Source organism: Equus asinus, chromosome 20 (genome assembly GCF_041296235.1).
Source record: "Equus asinus isolate D_3611 breed Donkey chromosome 20, EquAss-T2T_v2, whole genome shotgun sequence".
NCBI classification, from domain to species: domain Eukaryota; kingdom Metazoa; phylum Chordata; class Mammalia; order Perissodactyla; family Equidae; genus Equus; species Equus asinus.
The window spans coordinates 22,489,732-22,508,191 of NC_091809.1; the positions used below are offsets into that span (position 1 = coordinate 22,489,732).

The following is an 18,460-nucleotide window of genomic DNA, read 5'->3' on the forward strand; positions in this document are numbered from 1 at the left end:
CTGGACTCTGTATTTGAGTTCACGGTGGCTCCCGAGGAAGAATGAATTGTTGCAGCCGGTTCTTCCTGCCTGCCCAGGAATAATCACAGGCCGGGGGCATCGCTTGGATTCGGAGGGGGGCCGAGCAGGGGGCGTGGTGCTGCTGTGCACGCCCCCGTGGCCCTGGGGAGAGGGCTTGCAGGCCTCTGCCCGGCTCTGCTGTCCTGTCCCTCTTCCCTCCCCGGGCCCTACTCCAAATGTTGCTTTTGATTGCGCGTTTCAAGATACCTCCACCTCCTTCCCGCCATGTTGTGTCGAGATACCAGGGCTCCTGTGTATGTTGCCTTCGTGTTTCCATCCTCCGGCACGTACCCGTGATGTCCTGACGAGGAAGCTTCGCTCCCTTCCCGTGGGTTCAGATTCAGGGCTGCCTCGCCCATCTCCCCAGGGCCCCATGTGCCCTGGCAGTGGCGCCCCCCCCAGAGTTGGGTCTTCCGCCTTTGTCGCCTCTGTGAGAATGCACTTCCTGCTGTGGGACCCCGATACCGGGCCACCGACAGGTGCTGGCACAGGCAGCCCTGGGGTCTGGCCTGGCCTCCAGGAAGAGTGCGCATGAGCACAGGCAGAGGGGACAGCATGCGCGGAGGCCTGCAGACCCAGTGCACAGCCGGCCCGGGACTCCAGGCAGCCGAGCAGGGTCATGGGCAAGGGGGAACGAGCCTGCTCTCTGGGCCTCTGGGCACCTTCTCCTGGATGGTTGGAAATCTCAGATTGCCTCGAGAAACCCGTGGGGCAACAGCCAGAGTTGAAACTGGAACCAGAAGTTAAGTTGGAAGTAGAGATTTTGACTTTCAGATCCACACTTGTAGACCCGTTGGGCACAGGCTCCTGGGTCAGGCTGGGAACTTGTCACAGGGCTGCGTGCCGCCAGTTGGTGTCTTCGTCCCTGGATCCTTTAGGGGGTGGTGGCTGGTGACCCAGGCACTGGGGCACTGTGTCCAGATGCCAGTCGGCAAGTATGCTCCAGGGCACGCCCCTCGGCACCTCTGGGAAGCTCTCAGAGGAGTGCATCTGCAGGAAGAGGGCGCCTCAGGACCTCCTGGGACCCCCAGGCTGCTCACGAGGCCGGGGTGGAGAGCTCAGCGCTTCTCAGCCCCGGGGGCAGGTTGTGGCTGCCGTGCGGACCACATCTGGCAGTGGGGGTGTGTCTGCGCCAGCCGCCTGAGCTCCACGGCGCCCAGGTCCCGGAAGACAGCGTCTGTGTTCTCAGGAGATGCTCAGAAAAGTGGTGGTGTGTGCAGGCCGCCCCTCGAGGCCCTCCTTCCCCTGCCGGGAGGCGCTGACTCTCTAGCGGCTAAGGGCCTTGAGTGTCAGAGAGATCTGGATTCCACGCGCATCTCTGCAGCACAGAGGTGGAAGGCCCTACGTGGGGTGAGGAGCCCCCAAATGAGAGAACGTGGGCCAGGTATGCAGCCCGGAGACCCCCCAGCATCCGCTGTGGCTGACAGAGGGCATGGCCAGCCCTGTGGTGGCAGCACCGTCCCTGTGCCCTGCGGGAGCCCCGCACTCCTGGTAAAATCAGAAGCACTTGGCTCTTCAGGGTTGAAAGGTTGTACCTTGATTTTCAGGAAAAACTGGGGCAATGTAGCGGCCTCAGGGAAGGTCGGCGGCCTCAAGCCTTGTGCAGTAGAGGTCCCCGCAAGGGCTCCAGTGGCTCCCGGCTCCTCCTGCAGGAGGGGAGGGCAGGGCGGGGGCAGGTCTGGGAGCCCCTTCCTGAGGGCCGGGGAGGCCTCGCTTCCCAGCCTTGAGGCCGGTGGCCCTGGGTGCGGAGCCCACTCTGGAAGGAGAAAGGCCCTCCGCCTGCAGATTCAGGTCTGGGGTCACACTCTTTGCCCGGGCCCCGCTTTGGCCCAAGGACAACGAGGTGAGATGCCCTGGTGAGTGTGCTGGTCCCTGTCACCGAGCCCGGGCTGGCCTGAACATGGATGCCAGGGGCGGAGGGCCCAGTGGGGCTCGAGGCCAAGGGAGGATTGGCCCAGGCAGCTCTCGAGCCGGGCTGAGGTTCTGAGCCTGCTGCAGAATTTGCTGGAAGCAGCTTCTCCTGCCTGTTTGTCATCCTTCCGGTTCCACCCCCAGGCTGCCCTCCCTGCTGGGGATCGATCACCACAGCAGAGATGGATCACGCCAAGGACAGCAGGGCCGCTGGGCTAGAAGGGTCTTAACACCAGGAGTCCATGAAACCTTAAAATGGCTCTGGAACGGATACCTGTACTTGGGGACGAGCCGATTGGGTGAGCGGGTCATGCCTGACACTCTGCCCTCTGCCTCCCTCGGAGGCTGGGAGAGATCCTTCTAGAGCGTGCCGTGCATTTCAGCAAGCGCCTGTTCCTCTGCACACAGGGAAAGCAGTAAAGGAATGTTCACGAAAAGAGAAGACAGCAGCTCAGACAGGAGGCATGAAACGCAAAAGTCAAAACGGCTTAAAAATAAAAGACAAGAAAGAGGAAAAGGATGGGGAAAGAGGTCCAAAACCAAGGTTGAATAAATGAGAAATCACAAAAGATACGTAAAATTAAGCCAAGAGATACATAAAAGAATAGAAAGGTGAATTGAGAAACGTCGGACTTGTGAGGTGAAACCAGTTGGAAATCAGTTAAGAGTTAAATAAGTCAGGTGTAAGTTAACTGAGGTTAACAATTAGCAGGAGGGAAGGCAGAGAGTGGGTGTGTGGCCTTGGCAGATGCGGAGGGGGTGGCCAGCTCGCCAACCCCCGGACACCCCCGACCCGTTCCTCCGGGTAGACCAGCAGGCCCAGCGCCCTTCTCCCTGGTCCTCGGAAATGGTCTTCGCAGTGCCGTGAGCGGCTCACGGGCACTGTTCTTTGTGCTGGTCACCACAGCCCATGTGTCCTGAGCGCCTGCTGCAGCAGAGCAGGCTGCACCGCCAGCCTCGGGGCGTTCCGGGTCTTGGAGAAGCCAGCAGGCGCGCGGGGAGTAGCTGCCACAGCTGGGAGCATGCCTGGGTTGTGACCTCATTTCTGCTGCTTGCCATGTGACCCTGGGCCGGGCCTCTCCCTTCTCCAAAGCTCAGGGTCTCACCCCCAAAAGGAGGGTTTCAGGCTAAGTGGTCTCCTAGGTTGAGGGGATGTCACGCTCTCTGAAGAATGAGATTTGGGTTTCCTTGTTGAACAGTGTTGAGAAACACGCTCTGAGATGTGTCATGGGCTCGTTAGAAACTTAAGTCAGCGTCGTAACCCCCAGCCCGTCTGGCTCCTTGGCATGCTGACCCCACAGTGACCCCACAGTGAGGCGTCCCCACTCTGCTCCTTTGCCAGAAGAGCGCTGAGAGCACAGGGCTGACGGCCACAGGCGTGTCGTTGGCGGCTTCATTGGTGGATGTCGTTTTCTTTCAGTCGCCCATGAGTCCGAATTTTTTCTGTACCTCACAGTCATAAATCCCACACTCTGACTGGCATTTTAGGGGCGACGCCTGGCGAGTGGAGGCTCTGTGCATTTCTAAGTGAGTGGATCTTCCCCAGATTTTGCAGTTTTCTAACCCTCGAGACAGCCCTGACTTTGTAATGTGTCAAAAAATTGCACCTTGGAAATCATTTTGTGCTCATAAAGAACCTTTTGGACGTGTTTCGTTCTTTCATTTTCAGCTGTCTGCAGGACCTTCTGAGGTTCCATTTCAGATCAATGTTCTGCTAAGGCAGTTTTGAAATCTCGAGCTGCTTCTATCTAGGACATTTGCTGTCCCAATTCACGGGCAGGGAGTTAAAAGGGATGATGGCCCCGGGACTAACCAGTGTCCTTGAGAGATCTCATTGGAAGATGGTTTGAACTGGACTCTGGGCAGGAGAGCAGGGCTGAGGGACGAAGAGGAAGCCTTTCCAGGCAGGTGGAGACCACTTCCATGCTCTGCAAGTAGGGTCCATCTGGAGCGCCATCTTCACTTGATTGCTTCTGCCTGCCTGAGGCTGTTGGGGCTCAAGGGCTGGTGCTGTGATCCGTTTGCAATGTCTGCCCTGGTCAGAGGATTAGGAATTGAGGGCCCCAGACAGCAGGTTACCACTGCCCCATACACACGCCCTTTCTGTGGTTTTTAGGGTTCACACCGGGGGTCAGCAAACCAAATCTGGTCCACCGCCTGTATGTACAGCCTGGGAATTAAGAATGTTTTTTTCAGATGATTTTGAGAAAATTAAAGATGATTTCATGACGCGAGATTGTGAAATTCAGATTTCGTTGTTCATAAATGAAGTTTCATTGGAACACAGCTAAGGTCCATTGCCTACATATCGCCTGTGGCTGCTTTTGTGAAACAATATCACCATTGAGTAGACGTGACAGACGTGGTGTGACCCACAAAGCCAGCAACATTTACAGTGGCTGTTCAAGAGAAAGCTGGCTCACCTGCATTGGGAGCAGCGAGTGGGAAAGGCGGGGGCCTCGGGGACCTGTGCTCGAGTCTTGCCTGCCTCGCGTTTGCTGTGTGTCTGTAGGCAGCTCTCAGAACCTCTCTGGTTCTCCCTCTGTTTACAGAGGGCTGTGGATGGCTGGTCCCTTAGGTACTGAGAGCTGTTCTGTCCTGTGCAGGGCGCTCTCAGGCCCTCCTGCTTCTTTCTGCTCCTCCTCTGCGTGTCGTGCTTTTGCTTTAAGGACAAACCCGGTAATCTAATTGAAGAGACACGTCCGTTTGGATTGGGGGCTGTGCATGTCGGGAACCTAGTTCTAGGCCCCTTGGGCAGAATGGGGACTCCTTGGTCGGGGGCACGGGGAGGACTTACCAAAGACCAGCTCTGGGCCCCATCCTCGAGGCCTCACACCCAAGAGGGGAGCAGCTCTATGATCGCAGCGCCTGGGAAAGTCCCAGGGAAGGGCTCTGATTGGCTCGCTTGTGTCCCAGGCCCTTGCCTGGACCAGTCACTGCGGCCAGGTGGGCTCAAGGCTGTGCCTGGTCCCGCCCAAGTCCTGGGGAGAGGTGGGGGCTCGATGCTGGGCGGCCCCACCAGAACCCCGGGCTGGCACGGGGGAGGGCGCCCTGCCAGAGAGAGGCAAGCGCCCTTGGGGCGGGTGAATGATAAGGGTCCCCAGCAGGGTCCCCGGGCCCCAAGGAGAAGGGCTTCTAAGACTAGACAAACCCCCCACTGCACGCCCCCCCCACGGGGCTAGGCTACTGCCACAAAGCTCCTTCCGTGAGAAATTATCACCAGGCTAGTTGGGGGCAGAAGTAAGGTTCCAGGCAAGGCCTCGGTCACTCTGAGCCGCCCCACGTGCCCTGGCCCCTGGTGGTGGTGGGGACAGGGTGGTGCAGGAGGCTGAGCGAAGGGCCTGCCCTGGGGGCTCACGTGGAGACGCGGGAGAATGGTGTCCTCATCGTCATCCTCGTCGTGTTGCTGCTGTTGCCCAGCCCTGGGCAGCCGGGCTGGAGGCGTGAGGCCGGGCGGGCACTCCCCTCGTGTTGAACTGGGCTCCTGGGCTCATCCTGACAGCTCAGGATCCTTCCTGGCTCCTGCACTCCCGTCCTCACCCCTGCCGGGCCACCGGACGAGACCAGGGCTCGCAGATGGAGTCCAAGCCACCCTGCCCCGTTGGCTTCTCCACAGCAGGTGTCCCAAGACAGGAGGTGCTGCAGGCACACGGGGCGCTCTGGGCAGCGGGCTCCTCGGAGTCACTGCCAGAGTCTTCTGGCCCAGGTGGTGCCATTCGGGGTGGGGGCGACGAAGCACCCTTGGCCAGAGGCAACCTTGGTGAGACCGGGTTCAAGCCGTGCTCCGTGACCCCACGACTTGCACCCTGAGCTAGTTTGCCTTCAGTCGGCAGGTGGTTATTAAGCACCGCTGCCCAGCAGGCTTTGTTCCCGATGCCCAAGACGGAGCGGCGAATAAACTAGGCAGCGTCTCTGGCATCTGGCTCATGTTCTGAGGGGGAAGACAGACAGGCACGAAGGATGTGGCGGTGCAGCTGCTATGGGCAAAATCTAAGCAAGGTAACCAGCTGCTATCTGGTAATGTAAAAAGGTTAAAACGTCAAAGCTTCTAGAAGAGAGCGGAAGACCGCTGTGACCTTGGGTAGGCAAAGATTTCTCTAACAGGACAAGAAAAGCACCAAGTATGAAAGGAAACACTGACATGTTGGACTTGGATGAAAACAGATCCAGGGGCCGGCCCCGTGGCATAGCGGTTAAGCACTCCGCTTCGTCCGGGATTCGTGGGTTGGGATCTCGGGCACCAAGCTGCACATGGCTTGTCAGCCATGCTGTGGCGGCATCCCACATACAAATTAGAGGAAGATTGGCACAGAGGTTGGCTCAGGGACCATCTTCTTCACAAAAAAAAACCACGAACAGCTAAAATCCATTCGTCAGAAGACACCGTGCAGAGAGGAAAAAGACACCACAGACTGGAGAACGTGTTGGCAATAAACGGGTCCGACGGAGCGCTCCAGGGGGAGTACGACGGAGCAGGCGCTGCCGGAGGGGGCTGTCAGACGATCAGCTTGCCTGGGAGAGGGCGTCCAGTGTCACCGCTCACCAAGGAAATGGGGATTCAAACCACACGGAGGTCCTAGGTCACACCCGGGGTGCAGGGCGGCCCCATCGAGGGGGAGCCACAGCAGCAGGGCAGCTGCGGAGAGCCAAGACGAGGAAGGCTCGCCACCACCCAGGAGTGAGCGGAGTGTCCCCCGAGGTGACCAGCACTCCACCCTCAAGTGTCTTCCCAAAGGAGACGCGAGGCCCCCACTTGGACACAAGTGTCCGCAGCCACTCGCTTATAGTATCCACAGCCAGGCGTGAGGCAGCCTCGGACCCTGTGCTGCTGCTCCACACGCTCACGGGCAGATCTCACAGACTGCGCTGAGGGGCGGCCAGGCCTGGGAGCTCCGCCGGCAGGGACCCATGAGGTCAAGTTCAAGACGCCAAGCCTGCCAGGTGCCAGAGGCCAGTGCTCCTGGGAGGCGCGGGCGCCAGGCGTGGAAGCCTGTGCCCCTGTCTGACCGCTCGAGTGTCCTCTGTATGAGGGGGGCGCAGGCGGGCGGGTCTCAGGGACCTCGGGGAGAGGTGGCACTTGTGCTCGTTGTGGCCGGAAGCTGGGGCTTCTGGGGAGCGGTGTCCCGGTCCCTGAGGAGGCTGAGGAGTGGAGAGAGGGATGCAGAGGGCGGAGGGCCGGGCAGCCAGCGGGAGGACTAGGGTTTTCTTCCCAGTGAGGTGGGGGGCAGTGGCGTCTGCACCTCCAATCCCGGGCGTGAGGGTCTGGCAAGCAGGCCTGGGCGGCTCTTGGTCACAGCCGCCCCTGGTGTGCGTGGGGAACCTCTCCAGGGCACTTCCCAGGATTAAAAATGACATCTGGGGGCAGGCCTGGTGGCTGAATGGTTAGGTTTGCACGTTCTATTTCAGTGGCCCGGGGTTCACAGGTTCAGATCCCAGGTGCAGACCACAGACTGCTCACCAGCCGTGCTGTGGCAGTGACCCACAGCCAAAGTAGAGAAAGATGGGCACACATGTCAGCTCAGGGCCCGTCTTCCTCACAAAAAGAAATGAACAAACAAAAAAACGACATCTGAAGACTTTGGCACCTAAAAGCAGTGGCTTCCCAAGGGGTTTTCACTGTCTCCGGGGAGAGTTTTCAAGCCCTGCGTCCTGGCACCCTGGCCTCCTCCACACACCCAGCTCCAGGCCGGCCGCACGGGGCTCGTGTCACTGGGAAGGGCCGTTGGGCAGGGCGCAGGACCCCCTCCCTCCAGAACGCGAGTCCCCCAGAGGCCTAGAAGAGGGGCCTGCTGTCCCCTGTGCTTCACTCTCTCCAACAACCTCTTTGTTGGAGAGGGGGTTTTGTTGTAAGGGCCCCCCGCACCCCGAGGCCCGGCCGCTCGTGTGGTTGAGCATGGGGCACACAGCGGGCAAGCCTGGCCTGGCACCGCAGCCAGGGCTTTACCAGCTGGGGGTCTGCGCCCGCGAGCGTGCTGTGAAGTGAGGTGAGTGGGTCACAGCTGGCCTTTCTGGTGGGAATAGAGCAGAAACGTCTGAGTGCATTGCAGTCCTAAGGGAGCTGCTGTCGCGTCACCTTTGCGGGGGTGTGTCCTGGCTCGGGGTGAAATGAGTGCCGCCGGCGCCACGGGAAAGTGGGGTGACTGCCGTTGGATGAGAGCCGAGAGCTCTATGCCTAGAAGGTTCCCGGGGAGGGCAGGCTGTGAGGAGCGGGCGGGCTGTGGCCCAGGCCCTGCCTGAGCCGGAGGCATGGAGACCCCGGAGCGGAGGGGGCTGACGTCTTTCCCGTCCCCCCACGTTTGCTTCTCCCAAGTGGAGCAGCCACCACGTCCGCTTCTGGAACCAATGCAGCAAATTCCAGTTGTCTGTGGCCAAACCACCCACCAGCTTGTTCAGGAGCAAAAGGAAGCCTGTGCCCTGGGGAGGGGAGGGGGCGGGAGTGGTGGCCTCAAGGGGGCAGGCCCTCCCTTGTCTGTAACCGCTCGGGTCCCCCAGGTGGCAAGATGTGGCGGAAGAGGCAGCCTGGAAGGACGGGGCGGCTGAGCCCTGAGGGGAGCCTCAGTTTCCTCATCGCAACAATTGGAGTAACAGAGTTTGAGAGGCTGTGTCAGGTTGGCCGAGGCAGATCGGGAGCCGGGACTGGATCCAGCCCGGCCTCGGGATGCGCAGAAACGCCAGCAAGCAGACACCGCCTGCGCTGCTGCCTCCAGGAGGCGGTCCCAGCGGAGCTTTGTGAAATCGGGGCGTCCAGCACAAGCCCGGCTGGCAGCGTGTTGTCACTGCCGCCCTCGGGGACCGTAAACAAGGCGGGAGTGGTGCATCCTGGATACAGAGCCGGGATGGGCGCTGGGCTGCGCCAGCCATCCATAGGTCAAGCCGTGGCCACCATGGCCAGAGCATGCGGGGCTGGGTGAATGGGGACCCGCAGAGCAAGACAGCCATTGAGGTCACCAGGCTCCGTCAGGCTGACGGAGCAGAAAGAGAAACTGAGGCTGCTGCTTTTGGCTCGTGAAGCCCTGCTCCCTCCCTCTGGCAGGCCCAGGAGGGACGAGGCCTCTGAGCTCCTGACCCTGGCACAGCCAGGCTCAGGTGGTGCGACCTGGTGGCCGAGCGCACAGGTGCCCACAAAAGGGAGGGCGGTTGCGTCTCTCTTCTGCTCCTGTGCAGAACAGGTGCTTTCCCTGTGGAAAGACCTAGAAAGCAGCGTTGGTCCTTCATCAGCGTCCTGCTGGGAGACATCTTTCTCCCGCAGTTTTTGCCCAATTCTCGGAAGTTCGCTGCTCCTGAGTGTTGCCCGCAAGAGACGCCACGTGCTTGTGCAAACTGGTGTCTGAGCCCCAGTGCCGACTGCTCCCGACATGGCCCGCTGTTGACGTCCTGAACAGATGGCTGTGGTGCCACCTCTTTTGAGGCCCTGGCTGGCTGCGTGCAGCATGCGACCTTCCTCCAGGGCCTGGGTGGCAGGCAGGGGAGCGCAGAGCCTGGCTCAGATGCATCCTGGGCCTCTGTGCGCACGGCTGTCTCTCAGGAAGGTTCCAGAATGCATGGGACAGTACGTGTTCAGGAAATAACTCCTGGGTCTGCTTTGAATTTCTTGCCCTCTCTGCCCTCAAACAACGGGGGCGGGGGGCCCAGGCGGGGGCTCCGCGAGTGACACACAGTGTCCCCCTGCAGTAGCAGTGGACGCCAGCTCAGCGAGGTCTTCATCCAGCTGCCATCCCGCAAGGAGCTGCCCGAGTACTACGAGCTCATCCGCAAGCCCGTGGACTTCAAGAAGATAAAGGTACCGCAGGGCCATGCCGGCGTGGGGGGGGCCCTTGGCGGGGCCCCGGTTGTGGGATCTTGGGGTTCCTCGTGGCCTCGAGGGTCCCAGGGATGTGTCAGTGGGTGGCCGGCATCTGGGGCTCCTTCGAGGTCACGCACAGCCCAGGCCTCGTCCTGCGCCTCTTGTGTTCAGGGCGCCTGGGCCTCCGAGTCTGCACGGAGGTCCCCGAGCCCCGGCTGTGACCTCGTGAGGCGGAGGGCCTCCTGTCCCAGGGTCCCCAGGCCCGAGGCGGGTCCCGAGCTGAGGCCACTCCTCCCACGCCCGCAGGAACGCATCCGCAACCACAAGTACCGCAGCCTCAACGACCTGGAGAAGGACGTCATGCTGCTCTGCCAGAACGCGCAGACCTTCAACCTGGAGGGCTCCCTGGTAAGGAGGCGCCTGGGCCAGGGCCCCACTCCCAGCCTTCGCCACCCTCACGGCTGCGCCCCAAACCAACCCAAACCCTGGCTCCCTTTTGAATTGACTGATTTCTTACAAATCCCAACAACTGGGAGTATCTTAGCAGTTACAAAAGTGTGTGTCCTCACTGACAGAAACCAGAAACACGACAAGCAAATGAGAGGCAGGAGGCTCGGCCCCATTCACGTCCTCTGCCCCAGGAGGACCCTGTGAGCATCGGCATATCTGTGGGAATTTTACTGTGAATTCCCTCGGGATGCCCTGGAAAGGAGTTGCATGGCCATGTGCCTTCTGATGGAGTTAACACATACACACCCGCAACCTCAACTTAGCGAAGTTTTCCCGAGTGTGTCTGGGACAGGTGCCTCCTGGGAAGGAAATTATACGGCCATAGTTTGGGGGGCTGCTGGCTGAAACAAGGGACATGCGTTTATGATGTTACTGCAGACCTTGTCAGAGCCTTTAAAACTGGATGCTCCCTGTGATTCTTCAAAGGGAGGGAGGAACCTACGGCTGTTCCTAATGCACACACCTGACCTTTGGTCTGGGACCCCCGCCCCACACGGGCTTTCCAGGCTGGGCTGGGCAGGGTGGGCAGTCCCCCTGGAGCCGCGGCCCACTCAAGCCCCGTGTCTCGCCCAGATCTATGAAGACTCCATCGTCCTGCAGTCCGTGTTCACCAGCGTGCGGCAGAAAATCGAGAAGGAGGACGACAGCGAAGGCGAGGAGAGTGAGGAGGAGGAGGAGGGCGAGGAGGAAGGCTCCGAGTCCGAGTGTGAGTCCCGGGGCCGGGCCAGGGGCTCGGGCTGGGGCGGCTCAGGAGGCCGGGGCGCACGCCCGCTGGAGGGGACCCGTGGCCGCACCGCCCCATCGTCCCCCGCGCTCTCCCGAGCTCACGCCTGCCTTCTTTCTCTCTCCCCCTGCAGCCCGCTCGGTCAAGGTGAAGATCAAGCTCGGCCGGAAGGAGAAGGCGCAGGACCGGCTGAAGGGGGCCCGGCGGCGGCCGAGCCGAGGGTCCCGGGCCAAGCCAGTGGTGAGCGATGACGACAGTGAGGAGGAGCAGGAGGAGGTGAGGCCCCGAGTCCCGGGCGGGGGCAGCAGGGGGCCGGGAGAGGTCTGGCTCATTGGAGGAGAGATGCTCTGACTGCCCCGCTCCACAGATGGGGAAACTGAGGCTCAGCATCACGTGGCTTGTGGCTTAAAACCAAGTCCGCGTGTCCCTCGAGCCAGTGCCCCTAGCTCTGGCGGGCGTCTGGGGACAGGACGGGCCTCCCACCCTGCTCCCCCTGCAGCAGCCCAGGACGCCAGGGCTGCCATGCTGAGGCCCAGAGGGCTGGGTGTTTATCAAGGTGGCGTCAACAAATCCCATGACCCCCTGGGCCAGCCTGGTGGCATAGCCGTGAAGTGTGCGCCTCTTCAGTGGCCCGGGGTTTTTAGGTTTGGATCCCGGATTTGGACCTTACATGTGGCGCATCAGGCCACGCTGTGGCGGCGTACCACACACACGATAGAGGAAGGTGGGCACAGATCTTAGCTCAGGGCCACTCTTCCTCGCCCAAAAAAGATGATAAAAATAAAAACAATAGAATGTTCATCTGGAGGAGCAAGGATCTTCCGTGGTCAGGAGTGACCAAGGAGGTTTTGCAGCCGCAGGTCAGGGGCACAGGGACAGACACACAGCAGGGAGCAGGGAGGCCCAGGGACCCGTCCTCAGGAGCTGAGTGACACTGGGGTGTGGCCCTGGCTGCAGGGGCTGAGGGCAAGGCCCCCCGGCTCCGGCCCGTGTGCTCACTTACACCCGGGCAGGCGGTTCTGCCCACGTCAGGGTTTCAGTTAACAGACCCACGGAGAGCCGGCTCACCGCTCCCCTCCTGTCGCCCCTCCAGGACCGCTCAGGAAGTGGCAGCGAGGAAGACTGAGCGCCGACATTCCAGTCTCGACCGCGAGCCCGTCGCTCCGGGGCCGAGGCGGCTTAGCCAGTAGCAGTAACGGGTAGCAGCAGAGGTAGTTTCCGCCCGGGGTAAAGTGTCTACACACGAATCTTCCATATTTATACGGCAGAGAAGACTAGGACTGTTTGTGTCCGGCCCTGTCCCGGCCTCGCTCGCGCGTGTCACGCATTAAGTGTTTGAACGAGAGACAGAACCGTGCGGGGCCCACGCGACGCCTGTTTTCCTTGTCCTTCCCTGGCAGTGCTGATGCGGCCGCAGTTTGGGGTCACTGTAGTTGAAGCCGTGGATGCATGTCTGTAGCCGTCCACTCCTCGTACTGTATTTTTTTGGACAGGTCACACTCGCCGGGGCCCGGGCGCCACAGGCCCGGCGGGCTATGTCAATGTCACTGGATGTCAAACAGTAATAAATTAAACCGACAGCAAAACTCACAGCCTCGCCTTCTGGTGGATTCATTCCTGGCTTCCTGTGCCGTGGCGGTTCGGGACCCCGGAGCCCCATGGGGGCCGGTCCTCCTGTCACACGGAGGGCACTGAGGCCCAGGCAAAGGGAGGGACCGTCAGACCACAAGCTCCGGCTCTTGGCCCTCCTAGGGCTGCTGCCGTTCTCCGTTTGTCCCCTGACCCTGTCACACGGGGCACGAGCAGCTGGGCCCCCTTCTTGCCCGCAGCCAAGGCGGGGTGGGGAGATGGGCACGGAGACAGGAGGTGCCACACACAGCGGTCAGGGCCGTGACGTGGGAAGCCCAGGGCAGTGTGGTGGCCCCGGGGGGCAGGGCTTCCAAGTCCAGAACTTCCTTTGGGTTGTTTTCTGTAATTTTTGGCTCTTCATTAGGGTCTTCTGTTCCTGAGTTGTTGTCGTCATGCTTGCCTTTAATTCTTCAGAGACAGTCACCTTGAGTTCTGTAAACACGTTTATGATGGTGGCTCTAAGGTCCAACATCTGGACCCCCTCAGAGGGTCCAATTGACTATGTTTTTCCTCAGCATAAGTCGCACTTTCCTTTGATGTCTTACAGCTTTTTTGTTCAAAAACTGGACATTTTATGGGGCTGGCCCGGTGGCACAGTGGTTAAGTGCACATGTTCCACTTTGGTGGCCCAGCATTCGCTGGTTCAGATCCTGAGTGGGGACATGGCACTGCTTGGCAAGCCATGCTGTGGTGGGCGTCCCACATATAAAGTAGAGGAAGATGGGCACGGATGTTAGCTCAGGGCCAGTATTTCTCAGCAAGAAGAGGGGGATTGGCAGCAGTTAGCACAGGGCTAATCTTCCTCAAAAAAGAAAAATAAATGGACATTTTAAGGAACAGATTGTAGCAGCCCTGACCTCCAATCCCCACAGGGACCCGTGCTGCTGCTGGGTTGGTTTGCTAGTTTGGTAATTGCCAGACTGACGGTCGGTCTGTCTGCCCCACGGCAGGCAACTGATGGTGACTGTGCCCCATCTCTGGGTTTCGGTTTCCCTTCTTGCCTTGATTTATTTTTTAAATAGTAAAGAGTTGATTCTGGTTTGATTAGCTGTGGAGGGTCGTTCCTTTATTTGAAGCATCTTCTGTTTCCCGTCTTTATTTTGATCTGGCTTCCTCTGCGAATCGCCCCTGGGTCGGCCTGGCCTCGGGGTCAGCTGCTGATGGCTAAGAGCCTGTGTTCCAATCCGTGTGTCCAAGGCCCCGGCATGTGGCCCTGGGCTCCCTCGGGCGGTTTGCCCCTCGACCTGCCTTGCTCGTGCCCGTCCCTCAGCCCGGCACACGGCCTGCCGTCGAGCAGGTTGCGCAAGTTTCTGCATGCAGGGCGCTCTCTCCGGCTCTCCCGAGCGTGCACACGGTGTTCTGGACCTCGGGCTGTGTGGGGCCGGCTGTGGCTGTCTCGTTCCCTGGACTCCTGTCCGGTCACCTACGCGTTTGCAGGGCTTGGCCTGGCCAGCAGGCGCCAAAAACCCAGGCAGAAAATCCCGCCAACTCCACCGCTCGTGCCTGCCACCCAGGCGTTTTTTGTGAATAAACGCTTCTTAATTGTCAGATGCCTTTGCTTAATCTCCAGAATCCCGGAACGGTTGTTTCCGACAGCTCCTCTAGTTTATTGTTGCTTTTAGGGAGCGGATTTGCTAAGATTCTCACCCGTAATTGTGGAAATGCACATTCTTTTGTTTGAATGGCTTCGACTTTATTTTCAGAGATTTGGATTTATGTTAATGTTTACAGAGAGCCAGCTCACCAAATCCTTGATTTCAGGATGAGGCCAATTTAAAAATGAGTTCCTTGGGAGGGAACGAAAAATACACATGGAATTTGAAAATGACAAAAGCGTGTGTGTGAGATAGTTTCTGGTGAATGGCAGCAAAATCCAAAATAATACTGACTTATTAGACATGAATTCAGATCTGTCTCATGTCAGAGTCTGGAGTTGGGGCCTCAGGCTCCTGTGTTAGTGCTATAGTATGTGCCACCTGTATGTCCAAGATCACCTCATGGCCCAGAATGGCTGCTGGTGCTCCATCTATCCATTCCACATTCCAGCCATCAACAAAGGGGGGTAAGAAAGGCCCACCCACCCCTTAGAGACCCTCTCTGGAAACTGACACATTGGTCTCTCTCATGTGCCCATTGGCCAGAACAGTCACATGACCACATGTGGCTGCACGGGGAACAGAAACGCAGCCTTCTTCTGGTGCCTGTGCCCAGCTGCGGTTGTGCTGTTGCTCTGGAAGGAGGGGCTGGGCACCAGGGGCCAGGCGAGAAGCAGGCTCATGAGGCCTGACACACAGGAAGCGAGGGGTGAGCTCACAGCTCACTCGCTGATGAGGAAACCGAGGCACAGAGAAGGGACACATTTGCCTGATGCTGCGTGGCCAGGCCTGGAACCAGTGCCTCTCAAGCCCTGCCCGTCATGGTGACCCAGGGCCACGTGGCCATGGTGAGTGAGGTCAGAGGTTGGGGCCTCAAGCCACGTGGCTCAGCTCCCACATTAACCTCAGCTCAAGGTCCTGGAACCAGTGGGGCCATCGTGTGACACAGGCCACAAACCACGGGCCTCCACCAGCCCCAACTCCGCGGCTCCTGGTGACAGCAGCCAGCTCCTCCCTCTGCCCTGCCGGCCACTGCCCCCCTCCCCCATGTCTCCCAGCAACCCCGAGGGGCGGGCGACATCATTCCCTTGTCACAGATGACACAAGGGGGGCTCAGAGGGGACGAGGTGCTCGCCCAGGCCGACACAGCGGTGAGCCTGGGTTTGGGGGCACAGGCGACCTCAGGGGCTGGCACCTGCTTGGGTCTGGAGGAAAGGCCCCGGGTGCAGGACGTGCCACAGGCCCCTGGGGGGTGAGGGTCGAACAGTGGGGCACAGGTCTGTGTCCGCAGGGCCAGCGCACGCAGGAGAGGGAGCTGCGCTGGGGGCCGTCGGGAGGAGCGTGGGGTGTCACATGTGACGAGCAGCCGCAGGACTGCCCTCCCTCCCACACGCACTTCTGGAAGCTGCAGGTCGAGACCTGGAGTCCAATTCTCGTCCCTTGAGCTTGGCTTGGGCCCCACCCTGAGTCTGGAGGTGACAGTGTGGCTGCCAGTGGGGGTCACCCCTTCCACCTTGCTCGCTGGGACACTCACTCTTGAAGCCACCAGCCGCCATCTCACAGCCCCACTGCCCGGAGGCCGCCATGTTGTGAGGAAGCCCAAGCAAGCCTGTGCTGAGAGACCACCGAGCCCACCGGTGGAGAGGGGGCGTCCAGCCACCCCCCACTGCTCCACCCGCCCTGACACACAGGAACCAGGAGTGAGAATAAACTGAGTGTTTCAAGCCACTGAGCTGTGGGGTCATTGACTACGTAGCAACCGTAACTGGAACATCCCAAAATAATTTTTCGAGTGACATAGGTCCAATTAAACTAATGGAAAGAACTTTAGAGCATTGCTAAGCATAGAAAAACACTGCACAGTGAAATGTCCAGCAACATGCCGTTTTTGATGCACAAACCAGACCCTGGATGTTGGCTCTGGACCATGCACTGCCATGTAAACTTTTAGAGAAAGGTCCATCAGGATACACCCCAAACACACCACATCCCACACAGCCATTATCGCTGGGGGCGAGGGATAAGTGGATGGAGTTGGGAGCTGGTGAGGCCCCGACCCTTGTCCGTCCATTGTAAGAACCGTTTCTTGATTCCTCACTGGTGTTTAATTCAACAGAACAGTTGGTTTGTAGTTTGTTTCGTGGTCTCAAATATTTCTCACAACTAGAAGGACATGCAACTAAGATATACAAATGTGTACGGTGGGGGGGGGGGGTGTTGGGGAGATGAAGCAGAAAAGAAAAAAAGATTTCTACTGCAATGAGGCCGTTCCTGCCTTCTGGGGCATTGATACTTACAAGGTGGCCAAAGCCCAGCTCATCACGCTCCTCCCACACCTGATTCTGATCCCATGTCCCCACCTCCAGGTGGCCCCAGTGGCCCCAGCAATCCAAGTCCGCTGTTGTCCCTTTCCCTCAGGCCCCACCACCCAGCCAGTCTCCCAGCTGAGCCTTTTCTAAGTACCTCTCCCATCTGTCCACCTGCTGCTCCATCCCTGGCTCCCGCCTGGGCCACCATCGCTGGTCTGGACCACTGTGGTCAGCTCCTCCCTGGTTCCCCGCCTTCACCCTCACTCCCCACCAGGCTGGCCTTCCCACGCGCCAGAAGCTTCTGAACTTCGCGATTCCCATGTGCACGTGGGGCCCTGATCACGTGAGCCTGGCAGCCCTCCCGCCATCGCCTTACTGAAATGCACACTGCTCACTTCCGGGCCTTTGCACATGCACATCCCTCCCCAAAGGCCTCACTCTGCGAATCTCCTTCCTCTGAGCCTCGTCTCCAATGTCACCTTCCCACACTCGTCGCCTTCCTTGATAAGCTGGGAGCGGAAGCGTGTAGCCCTCCCTAGGAGCACCCAGAAAGGTGTGTTTCCGGAGCTTATTTCCATGACACCCTGAAGGCTGGTTGCTAAGCAACCAGCAGGAGGCGGATGTGGGTAAGAGATGAATGGATGGAAACCGAAAAAGAAACACCAGCTCGTTGGCTGAAAAAACGCACTAAGAAGCTGACAGTGGAGGAGTGCTTCCTCTTTGCTGTTATCTTTAGAAGCCTCACCGAGGTCCGGAAAAGAAATACGAGCGCGTTCATGAAAAAAAGGTTTAATCCCATAACCACCGAGTAAATGCAAACTAAAACATTGAGGAAATACTTCATCATTAGTATTTTTCTTAGCAAATCGGTGAAGGCTTGTTCAGTGATAACACTGTTGGCAAGGCGATGGGACGGCGGGCCCTCAGTCACAGCTGCACGCAGATCCGGCTTTCTAAACAGCAACTGGACAAGGTGACATAAAAATGTTTAGACCTTTTTCTCAGGAGGTTGTCAGCCCATCGAAGACACGTGAATGGGTATCGTTTCCGTGGTTCGGGTGGGGATGAAAGAGCTCGACAATAAGGCAGTGGCGACACCTGCTCTGTTCCATCCTGAAGAGACATCATATTGTGGGCATCAGGAAGAGCTTAGATGCGGCAGAAATGGGCTACAAAGTAGTGTTGGTCAATAAAATCCGTGTAAAGTCTGCAGCCTTGTTAACTGTGTTGTGCTAACGTCAGTTTCCTGGTCTCATAAAGCACTATGGGTACGGCGATGTTCCCCACCCTTGGGAGAAGCGGGGGAAGGCCCAGGGAACCTCTGTGTTATCTTTACAACTCCTTTTGCGCCAATAATTATTTCAAAATAAAAGTTGAAAAAAAATGGTATCGGTCAGGACAAGCTGGGTGTGTGCTGCCGTAACAAACAGCCCCATCGAACAAGTGGTTTAAATCAACAAAAGGTGATTTTTTTCTTCACACGTGACCAGTTTCGGGTCACTTAGGGACCCAGGAACGTGGAGGCCCTGTCTTGATGTGCGTCACCACGGTCCCCAAGACAGGAAAGTGACACTTAGAGCATCCCCCTGGAGGTGACACTTCCACCTGATATCCTTGGCCATGATGAACTTCACTTGGGGACAAAAAGAGCAATTTGGGGGGCCTAGAAGGACAAGTTTGGTGACTCCCACATTGTGCAGAGAAAATAATCCCATTTTATAAAAACGTCCACGTCACATGTATATGAGTAGAGAGACTGGAAGAAATAACATACAACCAGTGACGCTCGTGAATCAATGCTGGGTGTCTGGTGCTTCCCAGTAATTTCTAAGTTTTCTACTTCTGAGGTTTTCAGATTTAAGCCCGTGCTGTCATCCAAGAAAATGATGGCGTTTAGATGGACCTCTGAGGAATGTTGTAATAGATCATAAGGCTGAGG

At 58.6% G+C, this 18,460-nt stretch overlaps 1 protein-coding gene across 24 annotated transcripts in view; it reads left to right on the plus strand.

The window, feature by feature from the left end:
- SMARCA4 (SWI/SNF related BAF chromatin remodeling complex subunit ATPase 4) overlaps positions 1-12,580 on the plus strand; it is an 83,950-nt gene extending 71,370 nt beyond the window's left edge. For 12 of the 24 annotated variants that reach the window (XM_070492021.1, XM_070492017.1, XM_070492026.1 and 9 more), the window contains 5 exons: positions 9,643-9,751; positions 10,061-10,162; positions 10,838-10,970; positions 11,122-11,264; positions 12,082-12,580. In XM_070492021.1, coding sequence (XP_070348122.1) covers positions 9,643-9,751; positions 10,061-10,162; positions 10,838-10,970; positions 11,122-11,264; positions 12,082-12,114 — 520 coding nt within the window. In that variant the 3' untranslated portion in view covers positions 12,115-12,580. The remainder of the gene's footprint in view (positions 1-9,642; positions 9,752-10,060; positions 10,163-10,837; positions 10,971-11,121; positions 11,265-12,081) is intronic. The other 12 variants (XM_070492022.1, XM_070492019.1, XM_070492027.1 and 9 more) reach the window with 1 other exon arrangement.
- The last annotated feature ends 5,880 nt before the right edge of the window (positions 12,581-18,460 follow it).